At 38.4% G+C, this 13,929-nt stretch overlaps 2 protein-coding genes across 2 annotated transcripts in view; one reads left to right on the forward strand and one right to left on the reverse strand.

The window, feature by feature from the left end:
• Window positions 1-13,929, reverse strand: part of ctnna2 (catenin (cadherin-associated protein), alpha 2) — a 382,835-nt gene that overhangs the window by 134,597 nt on the left and 234,309 nt on the right. The window lies entirely within an intron of this gene.
• Window positions 1,505-5,900, forward strand: lrrtm1 (leucine rich repeat transmembrane neuronal 1). Its single transcript, XM_034079864.2, has one exon. It carries the CDS (start codon window positions 2,673-2,675, stop codon window positions 4,248-4,250), a length of 1,578 nt encoding a protein of 525 aa, XP_033935755.1. The 5' UTR covers window positions 1,505-2,672; the 3' UTR covers window positions 4,251-5,900.

Consider the following 13,929-nt stretch of genomic DNA (forward strand, 5'->3'; position numbering starts at 1 on the left):
CTACCAATCTATCAAAAACATTGACAATGCAGTTAATGGCAGCCCCAGTGACATAGTGGAAGCATCACTCAAAACACCTGAGGTTAGACTTTTAATCAGTTTAGCCCGATTTGTATTACTACGTAATGAGAATGATGGATTAGGATATTTTATGTAATGCGTCTTTGAATATTTAATAACTGTAAAATGCTCTGAACTATAAATTGTATTATTAATATCATAAGATCTACTAAGAACTATGCAAATTCCTAGCAGCAGCAACCCATATATTAGAAAAAAAGTATATTATTATTTGTCAAATTTGAAAGTAATAAAAACAACAAGTTATAATCCCTTTGTAAAATAATAGCAACTCATATTGCTTTTTTACAAAAAATACTGTAATTCTCTATCAAAATATATTTTTGGTTTCAATATATATCAGTCTCTAAACATGATAGTGAGCATGACTTTCCTTACATTTTTATTAACTTTGTTCAAACTTATTTTTTTTTAAAAACACGATAGAACGTTGATATTTGAAGTTGTGTTTTTAAAAGTTAAGCATCTGTCAGTAAAATGGAATGATCTCAGAGAGGAAACAAGATTGGATGGTTAGAAACTTGGCTGATATGAGGAATGTAAGGCACTGTGACAGCTCATTGTCTTTGAAAATTAATAGGAGAACAATGACAAGGCCAGGAGTGATTCCAGAGAAATGCAAAGCAAGGCGAGAGCAGACCTTCAGAGAAGAATATTTATGTTATAGCTTAATGCTAATATTATGTGGCAAGCAATTACATCTGTATTCAGAAAGGATAGCGTATCCATAATTGACAATGACATAGAATGCCTGGCAACAGGACAGTTCGATCAAATGAAGAATGTCATGCTCTGGTCTTGATTCTCTATATTCTAGCCTTTAAAGTTGGCAAGACTCAGCAATGAATATCAATAGACAGAGTTTGATTCATAACACAAAGTCATATTTGAAAGCATTAGACATAAAATGATGAGTACATGTACATTCTACCATCATTACTGAATTACTTTTGTGAGGTTTGTGAATACAGCTGTGATGCAGAATATGGTGAATCATAATTATATAATTTCCTCCTTTTTTGTTCTTCAATATGTGGACTTGTTAATACAAATGGTTCTCTGGTGGAACTCACATAGTACATCCTTTTTTCATTGGGTGAATAATATGCTTTCTCACAGCAACGTCAAAGGGGCAGACGTTATATGGCCCAATTCATTATAGTCAGTTGAGGGGGAGGGAGGGAGAGTGAGAGAGAGAAAGAGAGATAGAGAAAGGAAGGAAGGGAGAGAGGTGGGGGGGGGGTTCATTAAAGCTCCTGGTTGAAGCCCAGCCCATTCTGAATATGTAAATGTCTCAGGCAAAAAAACAAAAAACACAGCAAGAGGAAAGCAACGAGGGAAGTGGAGAGAGAGAGAGAGAGAGAGAGAGAGAGAGAGAGAGAGAGAGAGAGAGAGAGAGAGAGCGAGAGAGAGAGAGAGGAAGGGGATGGGAGCAGCTTGAAAAAGTGAGTGAGCGATCAAGGGAAAAGAGAGCAATAGAGCGAGGGAAAGAGAGCGAGCACTCTGAATTGTGAGTGGCTTACGACACTCAGTGAACAGAAGGTGCTTCTGCATGCGCTGTCAGTGTACGGCTCTGCTGCAAGGGATTGTGCGCTCCTTCGCTTCCCACATTTACCGCCCCTGCCTGCCGACCAGCACCAGCCGGCTGAGAAAACACCCGGAGAGAGTGCATGAAAACTGCAAGCCACGGGGGATGCAAGCGGCTTTTTAACGGAGATCAGCCACTGAGATGACAAGGAATACTGTTACACAAGACAACAGTGAACAGGGTTCACCTCTTTAAAACCTGTTTTTTTTCCTTCCTGCCTTCGTCACTGAAAGCATGACTAACCGCTTGAATGGATTTAAACCTTACAAGTCAGTGACTGCTCTCAGAGATGGACGATAATATCTGTTGACAGATCGTCTGAAACTTAAGCAGGAAGGGGAGGAGAAAAGAGCAAGGCAGATATTTTAAAAGATTTTTCCTTGGTCATTTTTTGTTCTCCTACTGGTTGTCTCTTCTTCCCTCTGATCATTGCAGCAGAGGACTGCGGAGGAGCCACAGAGACAGAGCTCATGCATGCAGACAGGGGAACTTGCACTTCCTACCATCTAGCTGAAAGCTACTTGGATTCGTTCTCTTTCTGGCTCTTTCACTTGAGGAGAACTAAGACATTGTAAGCCTGCCAAGGATCTGGTGTCCACTGAAAAGAGAGAAGGGAGGGGGGGGGGAGAATTTGTACCACAGTGGGGTCTTTTTTAGATTCGCACATAATTAGTGTTGGGGCACAAAGCGAGTCGCTGAATGGAGATTGTCAGCTTTTGGATAGGGGTGAGTAGGAATCTTTTCAAATAAGATCGATCAATGAGGAAACATTTTTTTCATCTCCTCTACTCTCCACCCACTGCTTGATATCTAACATAAGCAAAGAGACTTGCCTTTTATCTTTTTCATTTTTGACTTATAAATCTAGTCACAGCTTCATTACAAAATCGGAACGAAGAAGATTATTATTAAATATGATGTGATAAATATGATGTAATAGGTGCACAAAACAATATCCAGAGTGGATCAATGGACATTTTCTCAGAGACATCCCTGGATATTTATGCTAATGGATTTCCTTCTAATTGGACTGTACTTAAAGTGGCCACTGAAGAAGCCCCCTGGGTTGATTCTGTGTTTATTGGGAATATTTCTCAGAACGGTTCCCATGGTGGAGGGGGTTTGTCCAAGGCTGTGCCGCTGCGACAGCAAGCTGCTGTATTGCGAGGGGCTCAACCTCACAGACATTCCCCGCAATCTGAGCAGTGCCATGGGCCTGTCCATGAGAGAAAACAACCTGACCGAGCTGCGTGAAGGCCAAATGGTAGGTCTGTCACAGCTCACCTGGCTCTACCTAGATCACAACAACATTGACATTGTAGAAGAGGGTGCATTTGACAGGCTAAGACGGGTCAAGGAGTTAGACCTCAGCAGCAACCGAATTGAGATTCTGCCAAATGGTACCTTCAGGCCCCTCCCAAACCTACGCATCCTGGACCTGTCATACAACAGGCTGCAGGCACTAGAGCCTGACCTGTTCCATGGCCTTAGAAAGCTCACCAACCTGCATTTGCGCTACAATGCTCTCAAGTTTGTGCCAGTGCGGATTTTTCAAGACTGCCGGAGCATGCAGTTTCTGGACTTGGGATACAACCAACTGCTGAGTCTGGCAAGAAACTCCTTCGCTGGCCTCTTCAAGTTGACTGAGTTGCATCTTGAGCACAATGAGCTGGTCAAAGTCAACCTAGCCCATTTCCCTCGCCTCATCTCTTTACGCACTCTGTACATGCACAATAATCGTGCCACAGTTGTTGTCAATACACTGGACTGGACATGGCCTTTTCTAGAGAAGATTGACCTGTCAGCCAATGAAATCGACTACATGGAGCCACATGTGTTCGAGAGCGCGCCCAACCTCAAGGTGTTGATGCTGGACTCCAATCGGTTGACCTCTGTGGACCAGCGCATCCTGGATTCCTGGTCATCTCTGGACAGCATTACCCTGGCAGGGAATGACTGGGAGTGCAGTCGCAACGTGTGTGCCTTGGCCTCTTGGCTGAGTGCCTTCCGAGGCCAGCGTGACAATTCCCTGCTGTGTTCAAGCCCCGACACCGCACATGGGGAGGACGTGTTGGATGCTGTCTATGCTTTTCAGCTATGTGAGAATTCCCCAATGGAGGTAACTACAGCAGGCCTGTACCCCTCTACAAGGGATCTGGCCCAGGGTGGATCTGTTTTCCTGGGCCCATTTACTCCCAACCCTTATGATGGTGAGGGTAGTGAGGTGGTCACCAGTTCTTTCACTGTCACAGTGGGCCATGATGACCTGGAGAGCACCATGCAGATCCACAAGGTTGTGACTGGAACCATGGCACTCATCTTTTCCTTTCTCATCATTGTGCTCATGCTGTATGTGGCATGGAAGTGCTTTCCAGCAGGAATAAGACAACTGAGGCAATGCTTTAGCAGCCAGCGTCGTAAGCAGAAGCAAAAGCAAAGCATGCAGCAGATGGCTGCAATTTCTACGCCAGAGTACTATGTTGACTATAAACCTAACCACATTGAGGGAGCTTTGGTAATCATCAATGAATATGGCTCTTGCACTTGCCAACAGCAACCTTCTCGGGAATGTGAGGTGTGAACCTGCTTTGTGAGTACGTCTTTACCTGTTGGTCGTCTGGATATACAGTAAACCCTGTTTGGATACACTGGGGAGGGGGATATTGCGGGACAGAAGGAATATGGATCTTTTTGGACACTTTTTACACAGCGTCTCACTGTGATGTGGAAGAAGTGTGCTTTATGCGGCTGACTATTTTGTTGTGGATTTACTGCTACTGCTATCTACTGCTGATTTTAGGCCGCTGGGCATGATGGCTACATGACTCTTGGAACTGTTGATATTCTACAGGAACACAGAGAGGGATACATTGTGGACACTAAGGATTTTCTTTCACGAGTGGATATTTGAGCTTTAATGTGTCTTTCTACTTCAGGACATTTAATTATTGTTTAAAAATAAACTGGGGACACACACAATACAAAAAAGAAAAGATAAAAACCATTTGTACTATGGTAAACAATATTTGACAAGCATTTAAAATATACAAAAAAAATGTTAAAGTTGGATTACACATGTAAAAATAAAACTATGTGTAACATATGTTAAAAGAAGAAGTGCAAGTGTGGAAAAAATGATTCAAGGTAATCTATTTCTTTTGTAAACTACAACAAATGTTTAAATAAATGAATTGCTATTCACAGTAAACTCATTTGTAGGTGAGAAGCCTGTCAGAAGGGATGAATGACAATAGACGCAGTCTTTGTGCTTATGGACTGGAGAGCCATGTCTCTGCAGTGTGTTGAACCAAAAAAAGAAACGGGGAAAACGGGGCAGAGGGATATCTGCATCTCATCTCTAATGTAAAATCCATAGTCTGAATTTTATATCTCTTCTATGTTTTAACTCTCATAATTGTTGTTTTATCATTCACTGTGTTGGCCTGCTATCAGTGTAGTTTATTTCCCCTTCCCATTGCCTATGTGCGGATAGAATCAAATGATCTACATTTGTATCTTGTAGCATATTTCCATATTATTACATCACTATTTGTGCACTATTTGTGCACCATCCAAGTAAAGAAAGCATTGTGTCAAAGATCTAAAGCTATGCCTCTCATTGCTTCTGCCACTTTGGCTTTCACAGAGGAGTGATGCCTCCTTTCACTGAATCAAGCACACTAAAGGCAACGATCATCAAAACCATGCATTTTCAAATCAAATTACAATTTGAAATTGTATCTGAATCATTGAAGAAAATTATCCAGCAGCTTAAAGGAAGATTTGCACATACAATATTCTTCACTGTGTTTTCATGTGATGTAAAATGTTTGTTCAATACAAGGCCATTTTGAGGTGTATATATATCCTTCTTCCTCTGGTGTTCATTGTGTAAATTAGTGCACTGACAGATGTTGTGTTTCCTGGGTCCTTTGACATGAACAGTATGTTGTGTGAGGAGGGGGGAAGTGAGAGGGAGATGGAGAATCACACCGGCTGCAGAAAGAGGGAACAGACTGCTCTCTAGTGTGCATATTCTCATACTGTGGCTGCATTGTACCTATTGAGCACCATATTCTGCAAATCTCCACGGCGGAGGCAACAGCAGTATACTGAATTCGCAGCACCTTTTGGGAAAATATATCAATGCATCATTTTTGTGTTATTTTGCGATAAATTAAGATAATGTTTACAACTTGTCAGCAGGAATAAAAATGTTTTAAGAACTCAATGACAATCATTATATAATTAGTTTCGGTAAGAGCAAAACTTTCAAAATCATCAACAACATTGTGGGTACCGTAGGTGATGTGGGGATCATTGGACAATGTGCAACAAAGGTTCAGAAAAACAGGTACGAAATGTTCTCATACGGTTAGCTATGGAATAGTGCTAAGGGATGAGCTGGCTGTGGGTATAACCTGGGAGGAAGCACAAGTCCCTGTGGCGATCATGTGTTTGGCAAATGTTTTGCCTTGGGTCAGGATATATTTTATCCGTACATATTAAATAATGAGTGGTTCAAAAATGCAATAGCTTAAGCTCAACATGTCAGTGGTTGGTAAAACCTACAAACATGTTAACAGTATTTCATGGAAACATTTCAGGGAGGGGACAAGATTGCTAGATCTCAAACATAGTAAATTCAATGTGTAATAATTATTGTTAGGACAAGATTGTGAAGTCTTTCAAGGAACTGACTACAGGAGATATATATATAAAATGACCTTATTTTCCTCAAAAAGCTCATAAGATTTATTCTAAAATGCTACCACATTCTGATCATCCTTATTCATTTAAACCTATGCTGATAATTCAGTTGTTTGCATTCTAATGCACCAAATTATACAACATATTCCATTCCTCAATACATAAGCTGTAGTAAACATGCAATTCATGTTGTTAAATATAAATAAATGAGATGAGTATAATTTCAACAATAAAAACTAAAATGTCATCAACAACCCAACGTGGAATTCATCAATCAGTTTTAAAACCTATAATGTATGTATTTTTAAATGAGTAATTGTGATCAAGGAGTTTTTGGTTTCACTAATCAATACCAAATGTCGCTATATGTTTAGATTTGAAACAGCATTGTGTGACAATCACGGAACCCTGTATCAGTAAATAACATCCAACCAATTTCTGAGGAACATTTAGAATACAAAATAAAGCTACAAAATGAGCAACATACCCACAATGTACTTCTACATTATTTGGCTTTTAATAGGTTGGTTATCTCGAGTGAAAGACTAAATCATTAATATGTAGTGCTCAAGTAACAAAAGCATTCACTCGTTTTTGTAGGGAAGACATTTTGGTGAGTGATAATAGCTGAAAGTTGCCATTTGGGATTTACGATCCATTTCTTATTTATGGTTCCAAGGGCGTTCTACTTTAAGATAGCTGTTCATCATAAACTGCCATATCATGTGAATGCAATGACTGCAGTATGTATGCCAGGGAAACATGATGGGGACACACATTTATTTTCTTCTCCCATTTGCAAATCTTGTCTAAAACAGTTGAGTCCTCAGAGTCCTTCACAACCCCTTAAACATGCAAAAACACTGCTGAGCAAATGTGAGGTTGTGAAGCTTAATTTGTATAAATTGGATGATGCCTGGCAAACAGGCCAGCACAGGCACCACTATTGATTTAATTTCACTCCTTTCTTGCACAAGCAACAAGGGCGAAAAGTGAGTCTGAATATTTTAAATGCTCCGAGTCCTGAGGGCTGACGTTAAACCACTTATCTGTATTCCGATTCACCCTTACCTCCGTTCTTCCTCTTGCGCTCGGTGCCCATAAAACACAGTAAATGTGGAGAAAAACATCAATTAATCTTACTGACAATAGATCAAATCTCTGCCTGACCTAAGCCTTGGGTGATAATTCCCTGAGGGAAGATGTGTGCTCTCAGACAGCATCCATTACAAATGCCTTGATTGATGATGCTCAGTAAAAATCAATAGAGATGAGTAGTAACCAAAATGATCATCGTGATAACAAATGTATTTATCTCTCCCTCACATATTCAAGCGTAAACTGATGGATGAAGTTGATATATTGTATTTATATGTAAATCCAGAATTGATTTAGAAGATAATAAGTGGTTGACATGGTGATTTGTGAGTGTCTTACACACATCAGATCACTGTTCTATCAGTAAAAGGGAGAGAACCATTCTTTAAGAGCAGTACAGCAGGAAAGCGGGACATGTGTTCTGCACTTTGCAGAGCCGCAGCTGTCTGACAGCCGGAGGATATACGGCGTTGTATGAGCAATGCACATGATAGGTCGGAAGCTATTGGTTTGCAGCGTATGTGTGCACAACTGAGCATGTGGTGTATGTGAACATCCATGATGTACACATGGTTGGTTGTAATTAAGCCCAATGGATCTAAAAAGCATTTGATCTCCATGACTACATTGTTATGAGGGCAATTATGAGATGAGAGGTCACCAAAGAAAGATGGATGTAAAGGTAGAATTACTGAAACAAAGAATAAAGGTCACAACAATGAAAGGAGAACAATTCAGAGGGGGAGATGTGAGCCACAAGGACATTCTTTACATGAGGTGTGGATCTGTCTAAAGGTCAAACACTCGGAGAGACCCTACAGACTCAAACTATACAAATAGTTTATGTCTAAGATCCCTCTGAAACACCTCACTATCAATCAGCCAGCACTCACAACTAACATTGTCAGATTATTGAACCGTGTTCAAACAGCTAATTGATAAATAAAACAGCTCAATTGCAACTGTATAACAATAGAAAAAGAGTCAACTAAAATGCTCTAAGCACCGTGCCTGCATGTAAACTATTGCCTGGAAAGTGGTGTATGTGTGAGTCAGTGACAATACATCACTCTGCAGATCTCTGGGAAACAGCTTGCATCACAACCTGCAGCGAGCTGAGCGCTTAGAGACCCAAAAAAATCCTTAACAAATAAATTAACCTGGCTTCCTGTGAGGGGTATTGATTGGGCAACATTCTGCCATCTCATTGGGACTAGGACTGTGCTGCATAATAAACGCTTAACACCCCCTCATAACTGGATGGAGAGCTAAATCATGGGTGGCAGCATGTACTGCAGTAAGCTGAAAGGACCTGGTGATGACTAATGACAATGAGTGGGTGGCTTTCACCACTTCTTTTATAACAGGTGGGTTATCAGGATCAATATTCTAATCATCATCAACATTATCTTTGAAACCAAAACCTCTGACACAACATTTTCTCGCTGGTTGTACATTCCATTCTCTTGCTCCTCCCAGATGCTGTTGCTGTTGTTGTTTTAAATGATTTTACTGCACCACATTCAACGACAGCCACTACCATTCCTGGCATAATATACATATACATGCAAGCTAGTGACTAATTGAAAGAGGGAAGACAATGGAATTTTCTCCTAAACATTACAGATCTCCTTTTGAATATCATACTGTATGTAAAACTAAGGGAAGCTTATAGTTTGCTACTATATATACCCTCCCTTCATAAAACATGTAATCACTTTAATAATACAGGGATCCAATAGGGCACTATACATTCATTACCCAGACTATCAGTGCAGGTAACCTATAGCTCTCTACACCCACTACCTCATTTACATTCAAAATACCCGGGCATCACTGAATAAATAATAATAATGATGGGGTCATTATTATGGCCTACATTCATAACTGTAAGATAGAGCAGTCTTGTATGCTGAGGAGAGTGAAACTGGTTAGAGAATGGGGGCAAGGTTGGCGGCTGAATATTCATTGTAGTGAGACAGAGTGTGAGATGAACACAAGTAGCCATCATTATTATTATTATTATTATTATTATTAACATTATTATAATTACAATTATTACTACTATTATTATTATTATTATTATTATTATTATTATTATTATTATTATTATTATTATTGTACTTATACTAGTTGTATTGGTTACATTATATTTTGAGTGTTTGTGTTTTGGTGCCATCTCTCTTGCTATTGCTAAATTGGATTAGCCCACTTTTGTATTGCACTTAACATTAAACATCAGGGTCAGTCAGTGGGATAATACATGGCACCAGCTGTGCCTGCATCTCAGGCTCCCTGCTAAGGGTATAAGAGCAGATGTGGGTCAATGCCTAATTTCTAGCATTATGTATTAGTATTATGGTGGCTGGAATACAAAGCTTTATCCTGAACCGGAGATCAGATTTTCTATGTATGTATTATGTTTTTCATACCTTTACAGATAGACCTTGGCGATGAGATTTAAAAGGAATCCAAGATAAATCAGGCCAACATGATATAACAAATGCATGTTTTTGTTTACACCTCAGGTCTTTATAGTTCTTGTATTGTTGAATCCAGTTATATTGCTCATGTGTCAATAGGTATATCAAGATGTCTAAAGGCAAGTATTATTACACATACACAAGACAAAAAGCCCACCTAAAATGCATGGATGTGATTCCAACAAATATGTACTGAGGCATATTAGACTATTCTATGCAGAATAAAAACTCCTTGCACCAACACCGTTCTTATTGTATATGCGTGAGGAACTATGTGTTGCAGCTTAGTCCAGCACAATAATGAAATAGGGTAATGGTGATGGGAAAATACGAAAAAAGTATCAGAAATAAACTATACAAATGAGCGTGTCCAAATAGCAAATGGGCTCATTCAAATGTATCAAACTATATCCATCTGCAAGTTTATTTTGAGTGCACCTTTGAATGTACACAGCCAGTCAAAATTAATTGGAAAAAGTATGTAAATTGATTCAAGGCACATTTTTCTCATGTGGCAGTAAGAAAAAAAATAAGATTATAAAGTGTGACGATAAGAAATACAAATAGGTAATTTTCAATACCTATACTGTACATTAAACAGTACCATATGGATGCTTGAATTAACTTTGCTAGATGTGGCACTAGTGGCTTTGAAAGGGAAATGAATAAGAAATTAAAACTGGGGATTGATTTCAAAACAAAGCCTTTTAGTCCTCTCAGTTGATTACTGTGAAGTCCTTAACTCAACAGACAGACATCAGCTTAACTTCTCAGCATTAATGCTACATGAGTCATCAGGACAACCGCATTATGTTCCATTCATCATCTTCAGATCACTTCAAATTAAACTGAATCCAAAACAACACTTTGATTAAGTGTTTCAAAGGTACAGCACTGAACGTCTGTTGGAGCTTCTTTTGAATACAAAGTGAACACAGGTTAAGTGAAGTAAAAATAGACAGCATTTATCATTTCCCATTTATCTGATCAGTGTCAGGATGAATAAATGCTATTGTACCCGCTCTCCTTGCTCCCTCTCTCTTCCCTATCTGAGGGTAGATTGGCATCTCTCCAGTAGCCAATGAGATGGGCTGTATAGCCTACATGGCATTGCCCCATTCTCCAAGTGTCAGCAAAGCAAAGAGAATATATTCACTCTGCATCAAACCATTGAGCCAAAATGCATCTCTGGTGCAGCAAGTAAGTTAAGATGCATGTTGGAAAACATTTGCAATGTGACAGTGAGTACCTCATCCAGCTCAGAAGCTAAATAATAAATATAACATATAGACTTACCTGTCATATTTAATGCAAGGAAGAAGACCAATGGATCCAGAAAGAATGCCAAAAAGAGAGATAAAGACAGAAAATAAAAGGTTTGTTAGAATATATACTTTTTGCATGTTTTTGTCCTACTGTCTTCATCACAACAATCTATGATAGTTCAATTGTAAAGAAGTGTTCATGTGGATATGGACCACAGACTATTTTCTAAGATATTTGAAAGTGTAACATACCGCTGCATTTAGACTAACATGGCATAGACCAGAGAGCCAGCAGAACCATTTCTTAAACTGAAGGTTTTGTTTAGTGTCTAACTTGTGACAGCAATCCTGGTTGATAGAAAAAGAAGAAGGGCAATACGATGACCTTTTATTGGAAAACTGTGCTGGCAAAAGGCTGAATGTGACAGTCATCCTATTCTGCCAACCATACAACACAACATTACAAGTATATATGAGTTTATATCTAACAATATGACTGACAGAATGACCTCGCCTCAGTGTATATTTTTTACTAACTGCTTGTCTGCTTTTTATGTTCTTATGCTCAACAAACCAAAGACAAATTCTGACACTTTAAACAAATTAAGAAAAGCACAATACCTGCAGTCAGTAGATTTATTGAAAACATTTATTTGAGTGAATTTATTTTATCTTTATCTTTTGTATTGGTGTTGAATAAAAACAATTTGCTAGATAACCATCAAAACAACAAAATAAACAAAATAGACGTACAATGACTTTGCATTTGTTATGTATTTCCATATTGAGACATTCACCTTCAAAGTTCAATGTCATATATCCATCTTTAAATAAAGTGTGACGTTGAAACCAGCGTCTGAATTAGTAATCGTGAGGTATCATAGTTATATGCCCACAATGTCAATCATCCATAAATGAGTTAACTGCAATGATTTACAGTATATATCATATCAAGTCAATTTGCCACTATGAGATCTAACCAGTTTCAAGAAATCTATCAATCAATTGTAATATTGGCTGACCCCTATACTATCTATGCCATGTTATATGCACTTCTTCCTTCTTGCCAATTTACACATTATATGTCATCTTGGATGTGGTGGTTAGATATGTGAGATGAAATATACATGTGACATTAAAAGCAGAAATCCCTGATTTGGGAGGACTGAAAAAAAGAGAACTTTTCAGTTTTTCTGGCAAAAGTGCTTACGGAATCAATCACTGCGTGCATGAATGAAGGAGATATACAGCAAGTGAATTGTCAATGACAGCCATGCAATATAAGTCTGAATTTCTCACAATAGGCCATTATGTTTCCATTTTGCTGCTTTAGATTTCAGAGTCCCCAATGCACCCACAGGCTCCCATAATTATGTTGGAAAATGAACCCAATAACTTTTAAATAAAGAACCTAATAATTTTTGAACAAAATACATTTACAATCAGATCACTGAAGCTAATGTTTTGTGACAGGGATATTGCATTTAGTTAATGCGTTACAAATTTCAATTGGCTCCAGTTTCTCAGCAAGTGTATTAATGACAAATGAGAACAATTATCATTGCATCGCTAAAGAGTGAAATAGGTTTGATTCAAAACTAAATGCGCCTTTGTTATTGGTTTTCGGCATGTGTTGTTCATTTTCTGCATGAACTTGAATATTGCCTGATAAATCCCTAATGGCCAGCTGAACTGTGAGAGTGCAGGGAAAGAGAGATAATAGGTGCTAACAAGTCATACAAACACATACAGTAACTGTACACCATCAACTGTAGAAAACCTCCTGTGACAGTGTTCAACTACTTGAGCAGGTCTCCCTTGAAAAAGAGATCAATGATCTCAATGGGATTTATCTGTATAAATAAAGGTTTGAAATGAAATGACGTTTGAAGAGATATATACAAAGAAGGCTGACAAGAAACACAAGTTTAAGGAAATGAAAAGAGATTGAAATCAAACATATTGCAGCTTCAAGCATTACAATACCTGGAAATAATAATGAAAGGCATGCAGGTCTATGGTTATTCTGCCTCTAACAGCTGCCCTAATGTTATGGAACTCAGCCATTTTCAAAGCACTAAAGTAAAGTGTGGTATTATAACTTCTGAGTAATCCGTAACATATATATTAGGGTAGACAAATTGTGTTGAAAGTATAGGTAATGGTCATAAAACATCCTCAACAAATGTATTTTTTTTATGAACAATATTCGCTAACTGTATATACAAATAAATTACATTTCTTCACTCAGAAGACCAAACACATTCACGTTTGGTAATCAGTTGTACTACATTCAAATAGACATGCAAGTAAACATGGAGTAACATATAATGCTAAATCCTTAAGTCTACATTTCTACAACATTATTTAGGATTTGTATTATTTCCAAATTATAGTCTCAAAACAACCCAAAGATGATTTCTTGCTAGTTTACTGAAGCAGTCTGCCATGATTTGGAAACACTCCAGTTGCTCTTGATGTATTATATTCAGTACCTTATGATTGGACTAAAGCTTGTTGTTTATGTGTAAGACCTTGTTTTTAATAGGTTAGACTTTGAACAAGATTAGCAAGGTTGGACTTTAAAACCTAATCCCTGAGAGTGTTACAAATAAAAAGGGGTTTAGGATGTCTTTACACAGATCTGCTTCATGTGTTTTTAACAATTCTGCCCACCATAATCCATTAAGTGTCAACTTCACTA

This window comes from Pseudochaenichthys georgianus, chromosome 1, assembly GCF_902827115.2.
Source record: "Pseudochaenichthys georgianus chromosome 1, fPseGeo1.2, whole genome shotgun sequence".
Lineage (NCBI taxonomy): Eukaryota > Metazoa > Chordata > Actinopteri > Perciformes > Channichthyidae > Pseudochaenichthys > Pseudochaenichthys georgianus.